This window comes from Manis pentadactyla, chromosome 10, assembly GCF_030020395.1.
Source record: "Manis pentadactyla isolate mManPen7 chromosome 10, mManPen7.hap1, whole genome shotgun sequence".
NCBI classification, from domain to species: domain Eukaryota; kingdom Metazoa; phylum Chordata; class Mammalia; order Pholidota; family Manidae; genus Manis; species Manis pentadactyla.
In genome coordinates this window covers 38707253-38730116 of record NC_080028.1, presented here as the reverse complement: position 1 = coordinate 38730116, position 22864 = coordinate 38707253, and the positions used below count along the sequence as shown (strand labels likewise).

The window sequence follows — 22864 nt, the reverse complement described above, 5'->3', positions numbered from 1 at the left end:
CTTTTTTTGGTATCAGATACCAGAACAAAGGCTCACAATGTATGCTGGGGTTTCCACTATGAAGTTACAACTTTCTGACCCTCTTTACTTCTCCAACTCTTTCGTTGAGCTCTCAACACTAAAACTCCCTTTAACCTGACTAGGGCATTCAGTCTACCAACATTCTCAGATACTATTATTGGCTTTTGAATTTTCACATTCTACAATGAGTGCTAAACAAAAACTAGATGCTTGCCTTAATTTTTTTTTTTTTGGCTGTTCTGCCTGCTTATCTCCTTTACAATTTTCTTCTTCCCTCCTCTCAAGGTCTAAATTACACTTCTATCCGGACAATTTCCACAAACAAGGCTCCTCTCCAGGCAGCCTCCCACCTCTAACCAGCCCTATTCCCTCCCCAAGTGCCCGTTTCCATGCGTTCGTTGTTTCGTAGGATGGCCGCAGTAAAGCCAGGGAAGGCTGCGCAATCCCACCCACGCAAGGCGGCCGCCATTTTGCGGGCCTGAGAAGGATGCGGCCCAGAGAGCCCAGGCTGAGCCGCCCGCCCCCATTCCCTCCGGAGTGCCGTCACAGGAAGTGGGGGCCCACGCCTAACGTCAGGGGCCGGAAGTGAGCGTTGCTGGGGCGCGGATGAGGAGGGGCGGCCTGTGGGAGAGCGTGTCACACAAGAGGTAGGAAAGGCGTCTGGGCCCTGGCTTGGAGCCCTCAAACTACTCACCTTTAATGTCCCGGGAAGCCTTCATCCTCCAGTGTCTGCCCTTTTCCGCCCATAGCCTTTGGCCTCGCGGGTTCCCAGCAGCCCGGTTTCGGCTGCCGTCGGTTCTGCCACCGCCCTGCCTCCTCAAGGGCCTCCTGGCTCCTCTATCTACGTTCTTTTAAATTATCCACCATAACCCACCTACTGTTTAGTCCCGTTGCTTAAATGTACTCTTGTTTTGTTTAAAGGAAGAAAAACGATTGTTTTATCCAGCTCTGTTAAAGAGTTTAACCAATTTCGTAAGACCGCATGCAGCCCCGAAACTTGACTGTTCCCTATAGTTCACTACAGCCTAGTACTAGGGAAAAGGTAATCACCTGTTAACAGTTTGATGCAGAAGATATTAAATGGGCACGACCAAATGATGAGGCTGTGGCTCCACTGCCTTTCATCTACTGTGCTTAGTCTTTTTGCCCCCAAAGGGCAGACTGGCTTCCTACACGGTGCTGAATATGGTGCTGACTACTCTTTTAAATGCCTTAAAATCAAGGAACATAACACTTGGTTCTTCCTTCCAAACCTTTTATTTTTATTGAAAAAGTATAGCTATACTGGAACCTAGAATTATGTATATAAATGTTCTACCACTGTGTTGTACACTTGAAACTAATGTAATGTAATACTGTGCGTCAACTACCCTTCAATAAAAAATAATTATTAAAAAAAAAAAAAAAAGTATAGCTATAAGTAAAACACACCAAAAGGAAGGTCAGAATTTCTTAATCGAGACATGAAAAATATTTTTAGGACATTAACAAATGGGCTCTGCAGCAAATTACTGAACTATTGAGTTCCAGGTAATCACTTGTATTTCATATCAGAGGTTCCAAGGCTGCTTATGTCATAGAATGGGGAGAACAGGTGGGAATTACATGAGGGGCCAAAGGAGAGCTTGCTCTAGAGACAATAGTTGTAAATCTAGCCAATTTTCAGAAGTTTCCTGTGGGGATGGTTTTATATAAATTTAGTTTTTTCCCCAGAAATCACTGTGCTCAGTAGTGGGGGGGATCTCCACTAGAAGATTCAAGCTACAAAACCATTTATTATATTTTAATCTCCCACATTTGTTACAGACTTGTTCTTTTGTTACTGTGCTATCCATAAAATGGACAGTTCTAAAGCCCTAACATTCAGTTTTCCCTCCCTGCATGAGGGAACGAGTATTAACTAGAGAGACTTGGTTATTTAAACTAATGTATCCATTTTAGCATAAGAAATAGATAGGAGTGGGGAGGTGAAGCATCACTGAAGTGTGACACTTCATCATATTTAAGAAAAGTCATAGAAATAATAAACTAGAATGTCTCCATGCATATTGGATGGTAAAATATATATTGTCTGACACAGGCTTCCAGCATTCCCAGGTCTCAGGGAAGAGCAAGACTTGGGATGTAGTTTTAAGAATTTGAGAGCTTTAAAATAGTACCCTACTCCTAGTTTCTCCTGAAGTTTAAATAACAGTATTCTTATGCTCTTGATTTGCCCCCTCTAATATTAAATAGCATCAAATCCTAACAGATGGTTAAACAGTAACAGACTATTGTAATGGCACTTAAAAAAGATTGACATCTTATCACCTGAATACAGTATTAATTAGTAGTCTTATTTGTTTTGTTTTTAACTATTTGTGAGCCCTACCATTTATTCCGAAAGAGTGTGAATTAGTCAATGATGTTAAAAATGCTTCAAAGTAGTAAAGAATGCTTTAAAGGTGAAAATATTGGGGGACAGTGGGTGCTAAGGGTTTCTTACACTGAGCTTGGGTAGCTTCAGTTCCAGTTTAACTCTGTTACTTAGAACTACCTTTTGGTACATTTCATTTCTCAGTCCCTGAACCACTGCTTTTTCTTTTTTCTCAGCACCTGGATTCAACTCCTTCATTTCCAACATGGAAGGAACTTACGGTATGTACTTGTTGCTTTTAGAAAAGAAATTATAGTTTTATGGCTGAGAAGACTTCTAGTATATTGGGAAAGATTCACATTCTCCCTAAACTGCTGAGGAGAAAAGATCTGTTTGGTAGTAATATAGAGAAGTGCCCAAATTTTAAATAAGACACTTGAAATTAAATAAAGAGGTATGAGAAGTCGTGGAGTTTTGAAAAGGCTGCAGTTGGGACACCTGTGTTAAATTATATTTTTATTAAATGAAGCATTTTAATTCCTCAGGTCTTCAGTTTCTCCTGTTAATAACAAAGCAGTAGTAACCTCTGTCTTCTTTCCATTTGGAGAGATAATATAGTATAATATATATAATGTTATTTTACATTGTTTTTAGGATTACAGAAATTCTGAGGAGGATTCTTATTTCTCAAGTGATTGAGATTCCTTAGATGGTCTCTTAGAAATCAAAAGGGAGCCAGCATCTAGGATTATATAGGTGTAGAGCTGAAAGAAACCTGAAACCATTTCATTTAACACTCAAATTTTACAGCTGAGAAAATAGAACCCACATTGATTTGCCCAAGGTTACATTGTCAGTTAAGGACAGATCAGAACCAGAGGCTTAAATGTTGTTTTTATGTAGTTCCCTACTTGATAACACAAGGCACTGTGGTATCTGACCAATTTGAGAAACATCTGAGTCAGTGAGTAGATAAGATTTGGCAAAAGGACCTACTTTGTTTCCTACTTTGCTGTCTTATTCAGAATTTCTTTTTAAGTTCCAACTAAAGGATATTTTAGTCCCATCTACCTTCAAGGAAAAATCCAAAGAATCTTCATCACCAATATATAGAAACTACATGGAAATGGTATTTATTAAAAATCCACAAATTTCTCAAACTTAGAATGCAGTAAAATCACCTGGGGGACTTGTTAAAACAGGTTACTGGGCCACACCCCCAGAATTTCTCATTCTGAAGGTCTGGGGCCCAATAATTTGCATCTCTATCGTGTTCTGCTGCTGATCTGAGGACCACATTTTGAAAATCAATGATCTAGAAAGCTGAGTCTAGACTCACTGCCCCACCCCTTTAATTTTTCTTAAAATATGCTAATTAAATCTGAAATTCCCATGAAATCTATTTATATTTACATATTCTTGGAAGCTTACTGCTCTCTGTGAAATTAGAAAACATTTCCCCCTTTATGTCTCTCATTCTTTACTTTTTTCAGAAAAATGTCACCTGGCAGTATGTTAGAACTATGCACAATCTTAGACCCATCCCAGACCTAGTGAGTCATAATTTGCATTTTAACACAGTCCACAAGTGAATTAACACCTGGGGATCGTGTGAAAGTTTGAGAAGCACAACTTTAGGATATACTTTACCTTTTTCCCAAATTGACCTAAAATTCTAACCTTAATCTGATAGATCCCTGAAGATCTCCAGCTTCTGTCTTTGGGCTGTACCTCTTAGCTAATGAGGTACAACCTCATATACTTTTCTCATATCTAGTTCCTTATTTCCAAGAAGTTTCCTCCATTTCTCACAATGGGTTCTAGGCCCTACCCAAGTCTGAGGAACATCTGAATCTATGCCTTTGGAGGGACTTTGTCCACAGGGCCTACTTCATTTTCCAAATTAAGTTATATTCCCAGAAATTCAGACAATTTTTGCCTAGCTGTGTGGTAGTATTTATTACAACTTCAAATGCATGTGTACTTCATTGCAGCACTCTCAAGTGAAATACTGAGAAATCAGCCCAAGAGAAATACACAGTACACAAAGAAATATATACTAGATAGTTAGTTACAGCATTGTATATAATAGAAGAAAACTGGAAACAGCCTAAATGTCCATCAGTAAGGGAACTAATTAAGAATCTATGGTGCATCCATATGTAGCAATAAAGTGGTCCTTACATATACTGACATAGAAAGAAATGTAAGATGTATTAAGTAAAAAAGGCAAATAGCAAAATAGGTACAGGAAATCTTGTCACATGCAACAAAATGGATGAACCTTGACATTATGCCAAGTGAAATAAGTGAGCCACAAAAGGACAACTACTTGTGTTTTCACTTACATGAAGTATCTAGAATAATCAAATTCATGGAAACAAAAAATAGAATAGTGCTTGCCAGGGGCTGGGGCAAGGAGGGAATGGGGAGTTGTTTAATGGATATAGAGTTTCAGTTTTGCAAGATGAAAAAGTTCTGGATGGATTGCACAGGAGTGTGAATTTACTTAGCACTACTGAACAAATACACTTAGAAATGAAAAAGATGGTAAATTTTATATTAAAAATCTTTCAATTAAAAATAAAAATTGTTTGAATCTAGAAAACCAATTTAGAGCTGACCTAGGTTAGAGAACAGGAAGTAAAGCATTATGGTAGGAAAGCCATCATTATCAATTCTGATACATGCCAGTGTATGGGCAGTATAGTGTGTATGTCACAAGGTACATCCAGTCTGTCAGCTGCTGATGTGACCTAACATTTGCTAGTGATGGAATGGATTAAATTAAGAGAAACTAATAATTTCACCTGAAAACTCTCCATGGGTGTCCTGAAGCTTCAGAAGTACAAAGATTGCTGGTCAGGATGAGCCTAGTTGACATAATAAGCCTGCCTGTCCTCTAAGATTTTTCCTTCCTATTCATTCTGTCCTTCAAATCACCTTTCTGGCTCATTTGCATCATGATCATAGTTAGCAATTTATTCCATATTTACCACTCTTCCAGTGAAACTGTGTTTCAATTCCCCAGTGACTTCTGATTTTCGTAGCAGTTGCCTGGTTTATAAGGTTCTTATCAAATGTGAATTGTTTACCTTATTTCACTTTTATCATTGCCTTCAGTGATGGCAACAGCATTTTCTTAGGTTCCCTCTTGTCATCATAATATACTCAGAATGTGCTTAACCATTTAATTTCCCTTCCTTAATCAGGCTTGTTAAAATCTGGGGCTCAGCCTGGGCATCTTGTAAAGCCTGAAGGTAGTCATTCACGTGCAGAGAAACTTCTCTAGTAACAAACTATGGAAATGATTCCTGAAAGCATAGTCTTGTAAGGGTACCAGCTATTTGATAAAGGTATTGGTTTCATTTGAGAGGTAACAGAGTAACCAAGATTAGGAACTACTTTCTAAGTTAAAGCAGACAGATGAAAAAGAAATCTATCAATATTTCTCAAGCTTCCATAGAACATATAACTGATACAGAGCAGTGCTTACCAAGTTTTATTGTGTCTTGGCGTACTAATAAATAGGAATGCTGGCCAAGGGGTTACCCTTAACTTGCCCCAGGACTGGTGGGGGCAGGGGGTACACATGCCATGGACCCCACATCCATATATTGGCACACCATCCATTCTGATCAGCATACTGGTTGGGAAGTTCTAGTTGGACTAGCTAGAAATGGGAATGACCCCGAATATGTACTGTTAGAAAAAGAAAAGAGGACATCCTTTCATTTAACTTCTTGTTTTATAGTAAGGATGACCAACAATAAAGACAACAGTATTTATATACAACCAAATATGAAGTAAGACCCCATCCCAGGACTGCTGATTTTGCTGGTCTTAGTAAGAGCTGATGATAAAATTTTACCTTCCCGAAGAATTATATTTTCATTTTCAAAGGTTTAGTTACCCTTTATTTAAAATTAAAAGTTGTTGTTAGACCATCTTGTTCTATTATTACAGATTCTGTTGAAGTATCCAATTTACCTGGATAGTTTTACAAAGGCCTGTTAAGCTTTATTCTTACCCTATTATTCTTTCTTTCAGTCGATTCCCTGGACCCTGAAAAGCTACTGCAATGCCCCTATGATAAAAACCACCAGATCAGGGCCTGCAGGTTTCCTTATCATCTTATCAAGTGCAGAAAGGTAGAGTATTATTTTCATAATTTTCCTTGTAATGCCCTCCTGAGTTCTTTTAAAAAGCCAAATTTTGTAAATTTCAGGTAATTTTAGTATAAATGTTCTAATTGAATGCCAGAATTGTTTTAAGAATGTAGTTTTGTATTAATACCAACATTTATAGAAAAGAATTTATTTCTTGGGTGCGTACGTTTTTTCTTATATTCTAACTAGTGTCAAAGTGTCCTTTATAAACAGCTTCTCTGGAGTCTTCTCACCCTTCTTAAAACAGAGAAAACACTAATTTTTGGTGGCAATGAGACATCCCTCTTGCCTTGTGAATATAATGTATTCATTGTCCTGATAAGGATTGAGTGCTTTAATACACTTATGATTTTTTTAGAAATTTTAGAGAAATTGAACAGCTAGAAGTTATCCCACAAAAAGATTACTCCTAAAAATAACTCTTTCTCCAAATTTCAGCAGTAAACATCTCTGGGGGAAAAAAAGTCAACTCATCCAAGTTTTTCTCTGGTCACCCTTTTGTAGACTTAGCTGATGTGAACGACTTTAATGCTGATATCTTAATTGAGGTACTTTGAGAGGATTGTGTGAAAACAGATGTCAGATACAGAGGCCTAAGTTCTGCCAGGATTTATGCTTGGAAAACAGTTATGGTATTTAGTCCAAACTGCATACAATTCATGTATTCATTAACAACACATCCTTTAAAGGATGTTTCTCTTGCAGTCCTGAAGACATGATTGTAATGCCATTGTTGATTATTTCTCCAGCTCTTTTTATTCTTTAGAGCATGGATCCCTTAAAGTTGAACCTGGACAATACAGACCAGCAGATACCACTACAACTTACTCCCCTATGCTGTTAAACATGTCCCAAGGATAGAGTTTGGGAAATGAAGCCAAATAATAAAAAAACATTGTCATAAATTCCCTCTTCCAATGCTCTTAATCACTGGTCACAAAGCCTTTGCCTTGGAATGCCTGATATCCCTTAGGAAAATCATGAAATAAACTGCCCTCACCATTTTTTCCATCCTCTATTTTTTTTTCCCACCTTCTCCCCACATCACATTATTTTTTACTTTTAAGAGTATCATTTGTGATACATCTTTTCCTTCTCTTAATAAATAAATGTCTTAATGGCTGGTGTGTTTACCATAGGATTTGAGTGACATTAAACACTTTGTTTTGTTTTCTTCTTTTGTTTTAAAATATGGAACTTGGTCAACAGAGTGGACTTTTATCATTTGGGCTTTTCCATAGTGAGAGAGCTAAAATAAACGTCAAATTGTTCAGCGCCTCATTTCAGGCATCATTACTTTAAATAAGCATTTCTGTGTTAATCTGAAAACCCACTGGTTTGCAGTTCCCTTCCAATAGCTATTTTCCATCACTATTGTATTGCAATAGCAGAAGCACGACTGCAATGCAAACTGAGCATGTATTAGTGTTACTATTCATCCAGAATATCAGTTTTCAAAGACATCCACCCAGAGAGCTCAGCCATTACAGACTGTGACACCTGAATCTTGTGACCCTGAGAAATCAACAGGGAGAAGATAGGATTCAAATGCCCTATCCTAAATTCACTGTACACTTTCATCTGAGCCACCTTAAACTCAATATGTATGTTATCACTCTACAATCCTAACAAAGAGGCTTACATTTTGATGATTTTGAGGTAATGTCTGTATGGTCTGTCTAAGTGATAAATAATTCCCTCTTCATTTTCCATTACCTATCATAGTTAAGCCACAAGTTTATTGAGAGACTACAGGGGAGTCATTTATAGAATAAGGCTGAGCAGCTCCCAGGGGACTTTAAGAGAGCCGAAGAACTAACAGATCCCTTCATTTTTGTTCCACAGAATCATCCTGATGTTGCAGACAAATTGGCTACTTGTCCCTTCAATGCTCGCCACCAGGTTCCTCGGGCAGAAATCAGTCATCATATCTCAAACTGTGATGATAAAAGTTGTATTGAGCAGGATGTTGGTAAGACTAACTTAGCCAGAATGTTTCAGTGCTAGAGGTTAGCCCCTTCACGTTTGTGTTATGCTACATTATCACCTTGATTTTGGCTTTTATCATTTCAGAAAAATGACACTTTTCTGCCTTTTGAGATTTTTATGTCAGCAGCAAAAGGTTGTCATGTTGTGTTTGTCAGACTGCTTTCTGTTCTCAACAACCAGATTCATTTTACTAATAATTCACCTAAAAATAAAAATCCATTTATTGCCATAAATATGGTGAACATCTTTGTTTCTGCTTTTCTTCTGTCAGCAAGGGGATAAGTCCTCTCTGTTTAACTTTCATATCATCCACTTTGCAGAAACAAAGACCCATTAGGCTACCCTGTATGATTGTTTTGCATCCTACAAATTTAACCTTTTAAGCCACAAATCCCTTTAAACACAATAACTTGGCAGTGTCCCCTTCTTAAATCAGAATCTCTGTTGTGTTTCAGTCAACCAAACCAGGAACCTTGGACGAGAGACTCAGGCTGAATGCACATGGCAGTGCCCTCCTTGTGATGAAGACTGGGATAAAGGTGAAGTGCCTCTTCATCTTTTTTAAGCCATTTGCTTTAGACAGAAGGAAGATTTTCCTTTTTTATGAACATACCATGGTGTTCCTGAATGCCTTATTATTTTTATTGGACGCCAAAATGAGCACATTTATATCTCTGTGCAGACACGTGGAACCAGCCCATCCCTCTTGATTGGAAAAAGCACTTCTTTACATCTGCTTTTTCCCATAAATTGTGTTGTACCATCTGTGCTTGGTTGTTACTAGGCACGTTTATTATTATTTATGTTGCTTGTGTTTATGTCCTTCAGTTAAATTCCTGCTACTGTGTCACTTAGGCAGGGTACTTGATCAATTTTTACTTGTTTCTCTGAACTTAGGTATATTGTTTTGCATCCTACAAATTCAACTAGGATGAACTGGTGTCACACCTGGTAGTATCACAAACTGTGTTTTGCTTCCTTTGGCAGATTTGTGGGAACAGACCAGCACCCCATTTGTCTGGGGCACACCCAACTACTGTGGCAACAACAGGTAAATAAAATAGTCTCAGTCCCAAAATCAAACTGCTCCATTACTAAAAGAAGCCACCAAAGCATGAATTGACTTCTTTCTTTGATGACGTTTCTTGGTGGCAACTTAGTCTAGATATTGTTCTGGTGGATTTTTTCCCCTTATTTATTCCTTGATTCATAAAACTGTGTAAACACAAAAATACTAGCTTTATAGTCTAGCAAAGAAGACAGTGGCACCAGACATTCTTATGTATTTGTTAGGTTTTTGCTAGGTTCACATTATTTCAATACTTGGGAAAAATTCTCCAGCTATACCATGTGGATCAGTTTCTAGGTAACTGGTGTCTAAGGAAAAAATAATCTTTAAATTCCTTGATTTGAGCTTGAGAGTACCTGTTGGGTAGGGAAGAAAATGTATCTCTTCCCACTAATTTTGATTCTAAGTTAAACCTGTAAAATTTGTCAGTACTACTTGATCTTTAGACCTTAGAAGATCAAGTTTCCAACCCACATGAGAGTATTTCTGCATTGGAAACTGAAGGAATGAAATGCGAGGCTTTATTTTTTTTCACCAAATAGAATGCTTTTCAGTTTTTATTTCTTAGCTCCTGAGGACAGTTAGTAATTGTAGTGTACCATATTTTTTGTGTGCACTAAGAAAAATTTAAAGATGAATTCCACTGGTACGATTTTAATTCTGCCTCAGTTCTGTGAAATCTTTTGCCTTTGGTTTGGTTGTCTTGGCATTTTATCTCTTATATTTACTGAGTGAGTTGATGAGCCTGTCATATAATTGAACAGTAGATGGCATTGCTGTTTATCTCAATTTCTGGAAAATGAAAATGGTTAGACCCATTTTAATGCCTGCACAGAACAGTGAGCTTTCCAGAGAAGTGGTAATCATTCTAATTGCAAGAATGTTTTGATGGGAATGTATTTACATTTCAAAATGTAGGTAGTTGTTTTCTCCCAAATTATGAAAAACACAGTTTGATTGTCTTCTGTGTGCCTGCCTGATGAATATAAATATGCTGGCATAGTCAAATTCATCTTGTTGCAGCCCTGCAAGCAACGTAGTTATGGAACACAAGAGTAACCTGGCTTCGGGCATGCGCATTCCCAAGTCTCTGCCATATGTTCTGCCATGGAAAAACAGTAAGTGAAATAGAGGCAAAATGCTTTTACTCTTTTCACTGTGCTAACTGAAGTTGGTCTTGATTATTCGAAGACTTGTTTGGTCTGAACCCTTGCATTCACATGATCCTGAGAGTGAATCCATCCTTAAATTTTGAACCCAAAACACCCCACTCACTTCACCTAGTCCTGGCCCTGCTTAGTAACAGAAAATTATGAACAGGGAAGCACAAGATCACAGAAGCCAAAAGAATAGTTTCAGGTTATGGTGAGCACTAATATCAAATACCATGGGCACATTTGGGGACCAGTATGGCTAGGAGGAGGTCGTGCCTGACTTCCAAGGCATAATACCAATAGGGAATTGGTATTAGAAATTGGATTGTGGGGCTTAAAAATAAATGGGTAGAAAGAAAATGAAAGTCATAAGTCATAAGAACCAGCATCAGAATGGTATTCAGACGTCTTCCCCAGACATCAGAGACCATGCTGAGTAAACAGGTAGAAGATTCATATACCACCCCAGTGGTGGTATGATTCCCACATACAGAACATATGGAACCCAAGATACTGTCATTTTTATTTAATACAAACTTTCTTTTCCTAATGTTGCCCCCCAAGATTCCCTTGACTTCAGTCTTTGCTACTGTTTGAGTGAATTTTTAGGTGGCTAGAGGATTCCCTTTAAAACATTTCCCTTTGGATACTCACATTTTCAAAAGAAGAGATCACCAAATCATATGCCAAAAGGCTTGAGAGGCAAAGGACTATTTTCTTTTCCCATGCTCTTGAGTAGAATCCACTCACTAATTTTAAATTCTTCTACTTTTATATTGTAATTCAGTATGCCTTAGGAATAAGTCATTTGAGTTTATAGTAAGAATAGGGATGGAATGAATTTCAATTGACATGGTGTATTTATTTTGAAATATTTCTGCTCCATAGATGAAAATGCACAGTAACTGAATATCTATCTCATCAAGTAAGTGTTTCAGTTTTATTTCACTCTCTCTTCAGATGGTAGCAAGATTTAACTAGACATAAAGCAATTTGGGTCCAATTTTCTTTCAGATTATGGTATCAAATTAAAGCTTTGTGTGTGCCTGTGTTTTTTAAGTATTTTGCCTCTGTTATGGCTTTACACACTAATGAATAGGCATTTACTGGTTAAATTAGAATTCCGTTAACATGCCAAGTTGCTTTCCCTAACGTTAGTACACATTGCCTTTTTCCTTTTCCTTTCCCCTTTTTTTATATCAAAGTTTCATTCTAGATCTATCATGCCTCTTTAATGGACTAAGATTAATCAGGCAACTGTGCTTCACTGCTCTGCAATTCTCTCCCTGAGCAATACAGTTAAACACTCATCAAAAAATTCATATTCTTTTTTAATGAGCACTTGCAAGTTTGAGTCTCTCAGTCTTGCACTGTTGGTCTTTTCTGTATATCTGATTTAGCAAAACCTCATAAAATTTATATGAAGAAACCGAAATCTTTTACTTCTCACAGGTGAAGCGTTTCCTTAAAATTACCCTACATACCTATAGCAGAGCCAAGTTTGGTGCTTCATATGCTGTCTTGGCTAAAGTTACGCAGCCACAATGCTGATGGCAAAAGGAATCCTATTAGTCTGGGAATGGGATTATACCCCCACTGTCTTGCAGATAGTAGGCCCTCAGTGAATATTCACTGAATGAATGAGTAATTGGCCTGTTGCCTTCCAGTCCATTCACTTTCTCGGGACAGCGAAACAGACGGATCTTCTGTGAGTTAGGGCTCATTTTGTACCAACAATGACGTTTCTTCTGGTGAGAAGCAGAAAAGAGATTCTAAAAGCAAACACCCCTTAGCTACAGACAATAATATTTATCAGTTGCCTCTAGATACTGGCCATTTTTCTCAGTAGGTTCTCATGTCAAGTTGTTAAATATATCTGGAAGCCAGAAAATTGGATTTGGCTCCAGAAGAAAAAAAGAGACACAACTGCACTGAGGTGTGTCAGGAAGGCACACACAGAGCTGGATAAAGGGTGAGCTTCTCTGACACACTGAACAAGATGCTTGGTGCTCATACAATGTGAACAGCTACCTAGTAAAAATGACTACTCCAAGGTAAAAACCTAGGAGAAGCTTCTTTTGCTCTCATTGAAGACTACACAGTTCTCTCCTTTGGAACTTCTTGCTGTTAAACACTATACTCTAAAATTTTATTTTGCTGGGTAATCCCTGAGTAATCAGGAAAAAAAAGTTATCCTATGTAAGAATCCTTAAATAGTCACAGACCTCCTCCTCTAATAAAAGTAAAGCATCATTTTTTGAATGCCTGGCAGCCTGGTGCAGAACTCTCTAGCTTCTTTGGAAAGATACAAATGAAGTAGAAGACATGATTTATTCCCTTAAGGAACTTAAGTGTGGGTGGAGAATTTCTTAAATGCACGCACATGAAAAGGGTTTGTTCAACCGTGCACTTAATATGCTTTATCTCATTCGTGTTTTTATCAATAAGTTTACTCTTAACTGTGCCTCAAAAGCAGGTCATATATTAATTTTTGTATATTAATATACATTGTAACAACTCAAAAAATATTGAGTTAATGAGTGTATAGAGTATCTGATAAGAGAAAAAGATCAACATAAGGTAATTGGAATTAATCCATAGTTGTCTGGAGGAGTCAATTGCCTAGTCAATTCTGATTTTCCCTCCTCAAACTGTTCACATAATGATCTTGGTTTGAGAATGTTTTTCATTCAATTAATAAGCTTCTGTGTGCTTAGTGGTACTAAAGAGCTAAAGGTCAGAAGGTACTTGGTTTTCTGCCATTAGCAATAGCAGATTCCTCCAGCCAACCAAGAGATTTTAAGAAGGGCAGAGTTGTGTGGCCTGTTGTCATATGTGGTTGGTTGCTTTGAAAGGAACTAACAACTTTGTATTTTCTTGTTTCCTTGTAGATGCCAGACCCTAGAAGACTCTTGCTTTGTCCTGCTACCAATGGGTTCTTCATTTTCATCCTAATCTAATTGTAGAAAGATAAACTGCCTGACTTTCAAACTGACAAGTACTTTTTTTTCTGCCCCCTTTGAGTCCTCACTCATTTTATGCAAGAAGGAACCTTCATACCTACAAGAACTGTTTCAAATAAACCATTGAGATAGATAACTTAACAATTTGGTTAAGTACCTGCAGCCCCAAGATCAGAAATCACTTCCCATTCCACATTAATGAAACATAATCATTTAAAATTACCTTAAAGGATTCAGTTAAAGCAGGCAAGATACTTGGGTTGGGAAAAGCAAATGTGCATATGTGTTCTCTGATACACGTGGACCAAATCCCTTTTAGCATTTATACGAATGGGCCTTCTCTGATCAGTGCATTTTTCTATCCAGTGTCTCCCAAGATATTGATAGCATTTATATAGCAAAATACTCCCATTGTGTAGATCTTAGGACATCTTGCTCCCTTAATATTTCCAACCTAGGGTATGTCTCCTTTCTTTTTTTTATCACTGCCACATTCCGGCTAGAAACTGTACTGGCTGAAACGAGGTGTGGCTTATGTAGAGTGAAGATTGGAATGGAAGGAAGGAACCAATGTACATGTGAAGTGAGAGGCTTTCCACCTGTGTGTGAAATCTGATTAATCTTCAAAGCTTAAAGGTGTGAGGGCCCTGCTGAATACCTTGGGAAGTGTGTGTAATAAGTTAGATTTCTGAACAGCCAAGGCTCTGGCTAGCCTTGCATTTTGTTGGCCCTTACAAGGAGACTTCATAGCTTTCCCAGACAAGTTCTTGTTTGTTTGGATTATTTTTGTTTTCTTTCTCGTTTGGTTGGTTTGGTTTGGTTTTAAAGTTCTCTGGCATGGGGAAGGATTTGGGATCTGGTGTAGATAGGGACTTGGATGAAGCATACTGACAAATAATTCAAAAAATGGTCTCTAGCATTGTTTGTGCGGGAGTGGGCTCTTGTGGAATGCCTCCTTCCACGAGCTTTACACAAAACAGGATTCTCTCCTAATGAAGCAGAGCTGTTTATTTAGTTCCAATCTCCAGAAACAGGTTCAAGATAAGCCCCACTCCAGTAGTACTTCTGCTTCCAGCTATGTGATCTTAAGTGAATAATTAGGCCATTTCTTCCGGAGAGGGTGTTGCTGTATTAAGGAGGGGAAAAAAATAACCTATTATGCCCCTAATTCTGGTCACTTATGTTTGTGTGTCAATCAACACCTCACAACAACTTTTATTTTAAAATAGTCTTATATTTGGAAAATACAAAACCCTTCTGATTTTGTCTGGGTGATGACAGAACAAAACTCTTTATACTACACTTAAAACCCAGAACTTCTACTTAGTTTAGGAAAAACAAGGCAGGAGTGTGAGTCTCATTGCAAAGAATTAGCTACCTGAATACAACTCAACAAAGGAATTAAATAAAAGATAGTTAAATATCTAAAGGGTAGGGTAAGACAGGCTAACATATCATTCATGAACAACAAATGAAAAACTTATTATTTTAGAAGGATACCTCTTTTCTGACAGCTAGAACTTAACCACAAAACATTTGCCCTTTCAGAGTGTGAGTAGCATTCCCTATAGGAGGATGCCTGTGTTAATTTTGTTGGCTCACAAAACTGAAAATCCAGTTGTTTCTTTAGCATGCTGATTAAAACAGCCAATATGTCTGGTCCAGGAGCTCTGAGAGACTGATCAGGATTTTTTTACTAAGCCTCTGATTCACTAGTCTGGGTTTAGTTTACTGTAGGTTTTTGTAGATTTCAAAAAACTAGAACAAAAAAATAACTATTTAACTCAACTACTAACAGAAAGTTGGAAGAGAAGCTTATCTTTGAGACCCTCTTTTTCAGAGGATACCCTCCCTTTGGAATGTGAACAATACAAGATAAACAGTTGAATATTCTACCTTAATTTCAGTTAAAGGTTAAATGCAGAGGTGTTTCAAAAGTCTAGCCCAGAGAGCCTTTGAATACTGCATTTTGATCTTATCCAGGGCTTCCCTGCTGTACCCCCAAGGAGAAGATTTGCTTTTTGGGAGATTGCCTTTCTCTGTAGGGGTTCTAGAAGTGCCATTGTGATTTGCAGATGTTCTACCAAGAATACAAATGTAGGTAATAAATGATGCTTGGCTCTCCTGAGCTAAACAAGGAGAGTATTTGAATTTATTTCAAATAATGCACTGAACTACACTTTCATTAGTGAGGCAGAACAGTAGCTGCTTATGTTAGTCTCTTAGACAAAATGTATATACCTACACTGGCATGCTTGGGGTCCTTTAGTTGTGCTTGTCACAGTTCATAGTAAAGCTCCAAGGTAGGTAGAAATCAAGGAGGTAACATTAGACTTATTACCGTTTTCAAAGAGGCAGGTTATAAAAATCAAGGTGATTTGTATACTATATTTTAAATGATCAATAGAGGACTGGCCTTGGGAAGAGAGCTTTAAGAAAATACTCGTTTTTTTATATCAGTTCAATGGGTAGCATAAGGAAAACTACCTAAATTCCATGAGAAAAATACCGTAGTGACTATTCGTTCTTTTGATCACTGCTTTCCTGGTACTGTTAAGGTTTGGAATATAGTTACATCCTATTTCACAGTCACGGCCTCTTCAGAGGCCATTGAAGACACATTTGCCTATGACCTCATACCAACAGTCTCAGCTGACTTTCTGTTCCAGCCATGCTAAGATCTGATAAATGCAGACCTGAGTACGAACAGAGCATTTGCCCTTTACACAGCAATTCCACTGCCTGGTCCAACTCAAATAATTTATAAAATCTTGGTAACTGGTGAGACAAATGTGAAATCTAAGATCATTTATAACTAAGAACAGTACCCTAGGTCAGACAGTGACCCCAGAAAACAACCATGTGGTCAACAGGTTTGCATTTGTGTTTACCTTATTTAAAGACTGTTTTAGATTAAAGGAAAGTAGTGTAACAGTGTAAAGAAGAAACATGAAGACAAGTTTAGTTTTATATATATATTCCACATATATACACACATATATGGAAAAAATAAAAGTATGAAAAACTGCATATAAATTCAACCATGCCTCTTAATTTTTATTAAAATACCTGTCACTGAAATAAAGTATGTTTTCCCAGTTCATCTGTTTCAGTTCTATTTTCCTTAAACATGGGATTCAGGTTTTCATTGGACAAGGCCAGGGGTTTAGGTTATTTAGCTTGTATTGGTTTTCTCTAGAGTAGAACTTTATAGCAGAGGTGCAAATTGAAAGTGATGGAAAGTCTTGATCTTGAGGTTAGAAGCTCCATTGAGATATCCTTTTGCTGAATTGGAGATTTCAGCAGAAGAGTCAGTGGTTTAGCTTTATGAAACCCTTGAAAAATAAGCATTGATATTGTACCACTAGGTATGTAACTTTGATATCCACCCATCATATCTCATATACTCTTAGAGCTGGAAGGGAGCTTAGAGAGCACCTATTCCAAAGCTTCATCTTACCCATGAAGAAGCAGGCCCTGTACAAATGTGGAACATGGCATTTTTTAAAGGAGAGAGAATAGTAAACACAACATTCAGGCTAGCAGTTATCTCTAGGGGAGAAACGGAGGGGATAGGATCAGGGGATACACAGTGTGTGAGTAGTAGTATGCCCAATAACTTGAATAGTGGGTTTCCCAGTGTTTATCTTACATTTCACGTGTGTATATTAAATATAATTTTTAAACTTTTAGAAATAATTGCTAAAATAGTGGTTACTATAGGCAAGCCACTGTTCTTACTTGGCATCTTACATATTTTTACCCCTGGTGTTGGGGAGTGGGGTGTAACAGGCCTTGAAAATTGGATCTTTGCTGAGGATCCACAACTTGTTAATAGTGAACTGTGCCCATAACTGAGAGTTCTGATCTCTAATGCACTGCTTTTGGCTTCTGTACCCATCCTGCTTCCCTAAATGTTGACTTTGAGTTCAGTCTCCCATGCTCCCGGGCTGTGAGTTTCCTCCTGAACTCATTTCTATGTCTTCCAGCTTGGACTTCATGGTCAGCCACTTCAGTGGCCTAGATCAACACCTTGAGTGCCCTTGACCTCATTGCTCTACTGTTTCCATTTCATCAGTTCCCAAATCAAAGGAAAACCACCATCTCTTACTCTGTTTCTTCTGGGTTATTGAGCATAGTGATAGAAAATCATACAAATATGCCAGCTGACTCCAATGCAAATGTATGGTTTCTTAGCTCAGGCACTCATTCCTGTTTAGCTTTTTCAGATTTACCTGGTGACCATGGCACCCTTCTTACTGTTCTCAACTCTATAGTCCCTACTGCCCACCTCCACTTTCAGCAGGTGGCTTTGCCTCTTCCTCTCTAGAGAAAATACTGGTAATCAAACTTAACTTCCTCTTTGTCACATCCCTAGACTTAACTCTTATAAAACCTGTCTTCTCCCTTATCTCAGAGGCATACTTCCCTCCAAGGCTAACCTCATCCTTGTATATGTACTATATACCAGTGTATTATCTATTGCTTCATAACAAATTTCTCCAAAACACAGTGGATTAAAAATAATAAGCATTTATTATCCTCACAGTTTCTTTGGGTAAGGAATTCAAGAGTAACTTAGCTTGCTAGTCCTGGCTCGGGCTCTTTCATGTGGTTGCAGTCAAGATATCAGCCATGGCTGATTGGAACTGGTGAAATGGAAACAGTAGAGCAGTGAGGTCAAGGGCACTCAAGGTGTTGATCTAGGCCACTGAAGTGGCTGACCATGAAGTCCAAGATGGACTTCTGAAGCAGTTTTCTGAAGACTTGAATGAGACTGAAGGATTTGCTTCTAAGGTGGCTCAGTTATATGTTTGGCAAGCCAGTGCTGGTTGTGGCAGAAGGCCTCATTTCTTCCACATTTGGGACTCTTCACAGCCTGTTTGAGTGTCCTCACAACATGTCAACTGCCTTTCCCCCAGAGTGAGTAAGCTGTAAATTATTTTATGACCTAACTTCAGAAGTCAAACTCTATCATTTCGGTTTACACTGATGAGCCCTTTTCTTTGCAGGAGCAGGCTTCGCAAGAGCATGAATACCAGGAAGTAAGCATCAGCAGGGGCCATCTTGGAGGCTGGCTGTCATACCCAACTTAGCCGGTTCTCCAAAATCTATGTTATTCCCTCTTTTCTCTTACCAAAGTTCTATTTAATTTTTTTTGTTTATATGTGTTATATTTTTTCATTAATAAATAGGTCATCTTTAATCTTTTAAGTCTTAAAGATAACAAAATTGCTAAGGTTACCTTCATTCTTTAAAACCATGCACACACCCTGTGCCCCGGGTCCAGTCATAGAATATATCCATTTGTGCTAGTCTAAGCAGAAAGGGACTTGGGACCATAGAATCCTTGGGAAGGCTGAAGAAACAAATGACTGGACTTCCATAAATAACTCCCAGAGTGCTCAGGGGTCTTTGCTGCTTCCGCAAGTGTTGGGAAGCTGCCATGGCAGCTGCCAGATCAAAAAGCACACTACCTCTGCCACTCGCAGCATCCCCAAGAGGCTAGCCTGTACCCTGGCTCCAGAATCTAAGTGATAGCACTAGTGCATCTGATTGACAGAACTTAAATAACAGCTGAACCCTAGCTACAAGGAAATGTGAGATGTCACTTTAGCTTTCTGGCTTCTGCACACTAGAAGAGTATACATGTGAGCACACCAATGCTTAGAACCCTCCACGTACATTCTTGTGCTATTGTTTGCTTGCTTCTTCCCTTCAGTGCCAGATTTCTTGAAAGAATTGTCTGTACTTGGTCTCCAGGTCTCACTTACTCTAATCGACTGCAGTCTGCTCATTCTGTCCTCAGTATGTCCACTCAACCTCCTAATTTGTAAGACCAAAGGTCTACTTTAGTCCTTGTCCCTTGGGCATTCAAGAAGCCACAGGTTGTCTCTGTGATGCCTGTAATAGCAGCCACATCAGTGTACGCACCAAAGAATCACTTGGGGCCGCTGTCCTCACACAGGCTTTGGGCATGAAGACACCTACAGCCTCAAGCTTCCACTGCCACCTAGACCTGCTCTTCCTCATACATGCCTAATCTAGGTTGTTAATGCCACTACTCACCCAGTCTGTTCAGAATTCCTCACATTCAATTAGTCACCAAATCCTGGCATTTCAATACCAGAGGTGACTTCTTAAACTAACCAGTTCTTGGTATGTCCACTGCCACTGCTTTATTTCAGATTACCACCCCTGCCTGGGCTATTACAGCCTTTTAAGTAGTATGGTAGCCACTAGGTTTTCCCCATTTCAGTTTATCCTCCGCCTGCCTTAGCACAGTATTCAACATATTTAGTAATCTATTGCCAATTTACTTAATAATTATGGTAAAGGCTTTCTGAGCACTTTGAGTATATGCCAAGCACGGCTCAAAGTACTTTGTCGTATTTAATTCCACACAACCGTATAAAGCTACTATCATTAGGTTCCCATTTGGTACATAAGGAAACTGAGGATCACAGAATATACAAGATTTGACCACAGGTCCTCAGTTACTATATGGAGCACTCAGATTTAGAGTCAGGCTTTCTGTCCCCAAAGGCAGCATTTTTAATCCCACTGCCTTTTATAGTTGATCCAGCCTCATCACTCCCCACCCTGTTCATAGTCTAGCCATAGTGCACTCACCATCTCTCTCATGCATTTCGCTCTTTAATGGCCATACCTTGGCACATCTTATTTGTGCACAAATGCACTTATTCCCTCTCCTTCCCAAAGTTTTTCTGCTTAGCATATTCCACCTTCAAGTTCCAACTCAGATGTTAACTCCTTGGTTAATTTTTCCAGTCTGTCTGGTTTAGGTTCCTACTGTCCTCTGCTCATACTGTTTTTAATAGCATTTATTGAGTTGTGTTGTAATTATCTTCTAAATGCCTGTACAATCAAGGTTTAGAATAAGAAACAGAAACCACTCTCATTATCAATATTTTTAAGCAGAAAGGAACAATACAGAGAATTATTAAGTGCTTGCAAAATCATTTGAATAGCTGGAGGAGCAGGCTATGGGTAGGGCCTCTAGGAATGACTCCTAGCACACTCCTGAACTAACCCACTAAGAGAGCTACAGCCTCTGATGGCCCCTGGAATACTGAGTTTGAGAATATAGCACCATAGCTACAATCTGGGATCCAGGCATCAGAAGCTGCCACAAACAATCCCACAACACATAGAGTATCAGACTTTTTACAGAGCTATTGACCAATATAAACATCCAAATGCATGATCAGCAGAAGACAGAAAAAGGAAACCAGACCATCAATACCTGGAGCAATGAGAGTTTGCTCTAGCGTGTGTTGGGGTTCTTGAATGTTTGCTTTTATTATAAGATTGATAACAGTCTTTTTCTTTTTTCTTTTTTTTTTTTTTTTTGAGGAAAACAGTTACTTTCAAAGTTCACAGAAAAAGTAGCATAAGTCAATCCCCACCCACTTCCTTAAAAAAAAAAGGCCAAAAATGCATTGTTACACCACTTGAGTACTAAGTGGGCAGGGACAGGCAAAAACTACTTGAGAAAAGTAGTTATGAAAGCATTTATAAGAGGTAACATTGAACTAGGAGTCAGTACAGGTTTATCTTGAGTCTAAGACCTTGTAACCTTGGAAATGTCAGTTAAACTTTCTGTGCCTCTTCCTTAAAGTGAGGATATTGGACTACATGACCTCCAAGGTTCAGGCCAGCCCTAAAATTTAGTTTTTTTAGTTCTTCATTTGAGAAAAAAAAAAAAAAGTGTTTTTAAACTAAAGAGGAGGAAGATTATGCAACCATTTCTAGGGCTTGCTTTACTTTTGATCATTCTGTAAAATTTTCCTGTCAACCCTAAAATATTCTCTGAAGCTGTCCAGATGAGGTGAAACAGTGGGGAGAGAAATTAACCTAGAAAGTGCAGGGTTTTTGCCTTCACCATATTGAATCAAATATAATCTTTTAAAACACAGCAACTTTGGAGATCCCAAATTTCCCAGTTTGGGGTTTTGGTTAATCTGTGCCCAGGAGCCAACAGGTAAAGAAATTCTTCAAAGAACCGTCACTAATTCTGGGAACTAGAAGGGCTCATCACAACTTTAAAAGCCAGGCTTGTTATAAAAAGTGCATTAAAACATCCTCTAGGCTATGTTAGCTAGGCCAGAGATTAAATAGAGCTTTCCCCAGGTCCCTGCAACCTCCTTTAGGCTATTTGAGGTGCTTGCTGTATTTTTTGGCCTAATTTTCTTTTCCTTCAAGACTTGTCTTTCATTCTCTTGCTTCTCTGATGTAAACTGCTTTTCAGAACACCACTTCCAGACAAACTGCTTCAGATGTTAGCCAAGGGTCAGTTTGCGAGTCCTGTTTCTTTGTTGTTATTTCCTCCAACACAGGAGACCAGCCACCCGGCAGCGACTGGTGCAGCCATGCACACAACCCTTCATTTCTCCCCTGCTAATATGCCTTCTTAGTTTGCTTCAAAGCTTGTTTATCAACTGTAGCTTAGTCCCTCGGCTCCCCTCCCTTCACCCCGCCCCCTGCATTGTGCATTTCAAAAGGTAGAGAAAAATAACAGCTTCTTCAAAGCCCTCTCCCCCAAAGACTGCAGAATCACCAGGGCCACTATGTCAAATTATACAGCTTTCACCAAACCTTGCATAGAGAAGATATTTCAGGTTAGCCAAAGAAAAAGCCAATTTAAACATATAATACAACTTCTTTTCCAAGAGCCTCTAACAGACAGGGAGGCTCCGAGGGCTGCTGCTTCTTGGTGCAGGAAAGAAAAATGCTTAGAGTGAATGAGCAACGTTTAGTTCTTAGCCAAAGATGATAAAACCCAGTGTCACATCTATTGCTCCATGCAGCCAAATTAAATGGGATGTACACATGAAGATTTGTTATAGTTACAGCCCTACCCTAGGCCATTTATAGTCAAAGGCAGTGTTTGTCAAAGCATAATCCAAATATTACCTACATCATAATTACTTGGGTACTTACTTTAAAATGCAGATTCCTGGGCTTTGGTCCAGATTTCCTGAATCAGAATATCTGGAAGCAGCACACAGAAATCTATTTTTCACAATATACTTCATATAATTATTATGTGCAATAAAGTTTCTGAAGCCATATATTACTTTGAATAAAGGTTTTTTAAGAATTGGCAAAGATAATTACAC

General features: G+C 38.5%; 1 protein-coding gene and 1 pseudogene across 1 annotated transcript; one reads left to right on the top strand and one right to left on the bottom strand.

The window, feature by feature from the left end:
* The first annotated feature begins 587 nt into the window (after positions 1 to 587).
* On the top strand, positions 588 to 14378 carry GTSF1 (gametocyte specific factor 1). The gene is made up of 9 exons (XM_036915057.2): positions 588 to 668; positions 2614 to 2658; positions 6428 to 6528; positions 8392 to 8518; positions 8991 to 9074; positions 9523 to 9586; positions 10628 to 10722; positions 11647 to 11683; positions 13650 to 14378. Exons 2-8 carry the CDS (start codon positions 2643 to 2645, stop codon positions 11661 to 11663), a joined length of 504 nt encoding a protein of 167 aa, XP_036770952.1. The 5' UTR covers positions 588 to 668; positions 2614 to 2642; the 3' UTR covers positions 11664 to 11683; positions 13650 to 14378.
* Positions 5606 to 5707, bottom strand: LOC118927314 (small nucleolar RNA U3; annotated as a pseudogene).
* Positions 14379 to 22864: the final 8486 nt, after the last annotated feature.

Excerpts from the sequence above, each read along its gene's own strand:
- GTSF1 (XM_036915057.2), top strand. Across the intron at positions 6,529-8,391 it reads ATCTTATCAAGTGCAGAAAG|AATCATCCTGATGTTGCAGA; the intron begins GTAGAGTATTAT and ends TTTGTTCCACAG. Across the intron at positions 9,075-9,522 it reads TGATGAAGACTGGGATAAAG|ATTTGTGGGAACAGACCAGC; the intron begins GTGAAGTGCCTC and ends TTCCTTTGGCAG.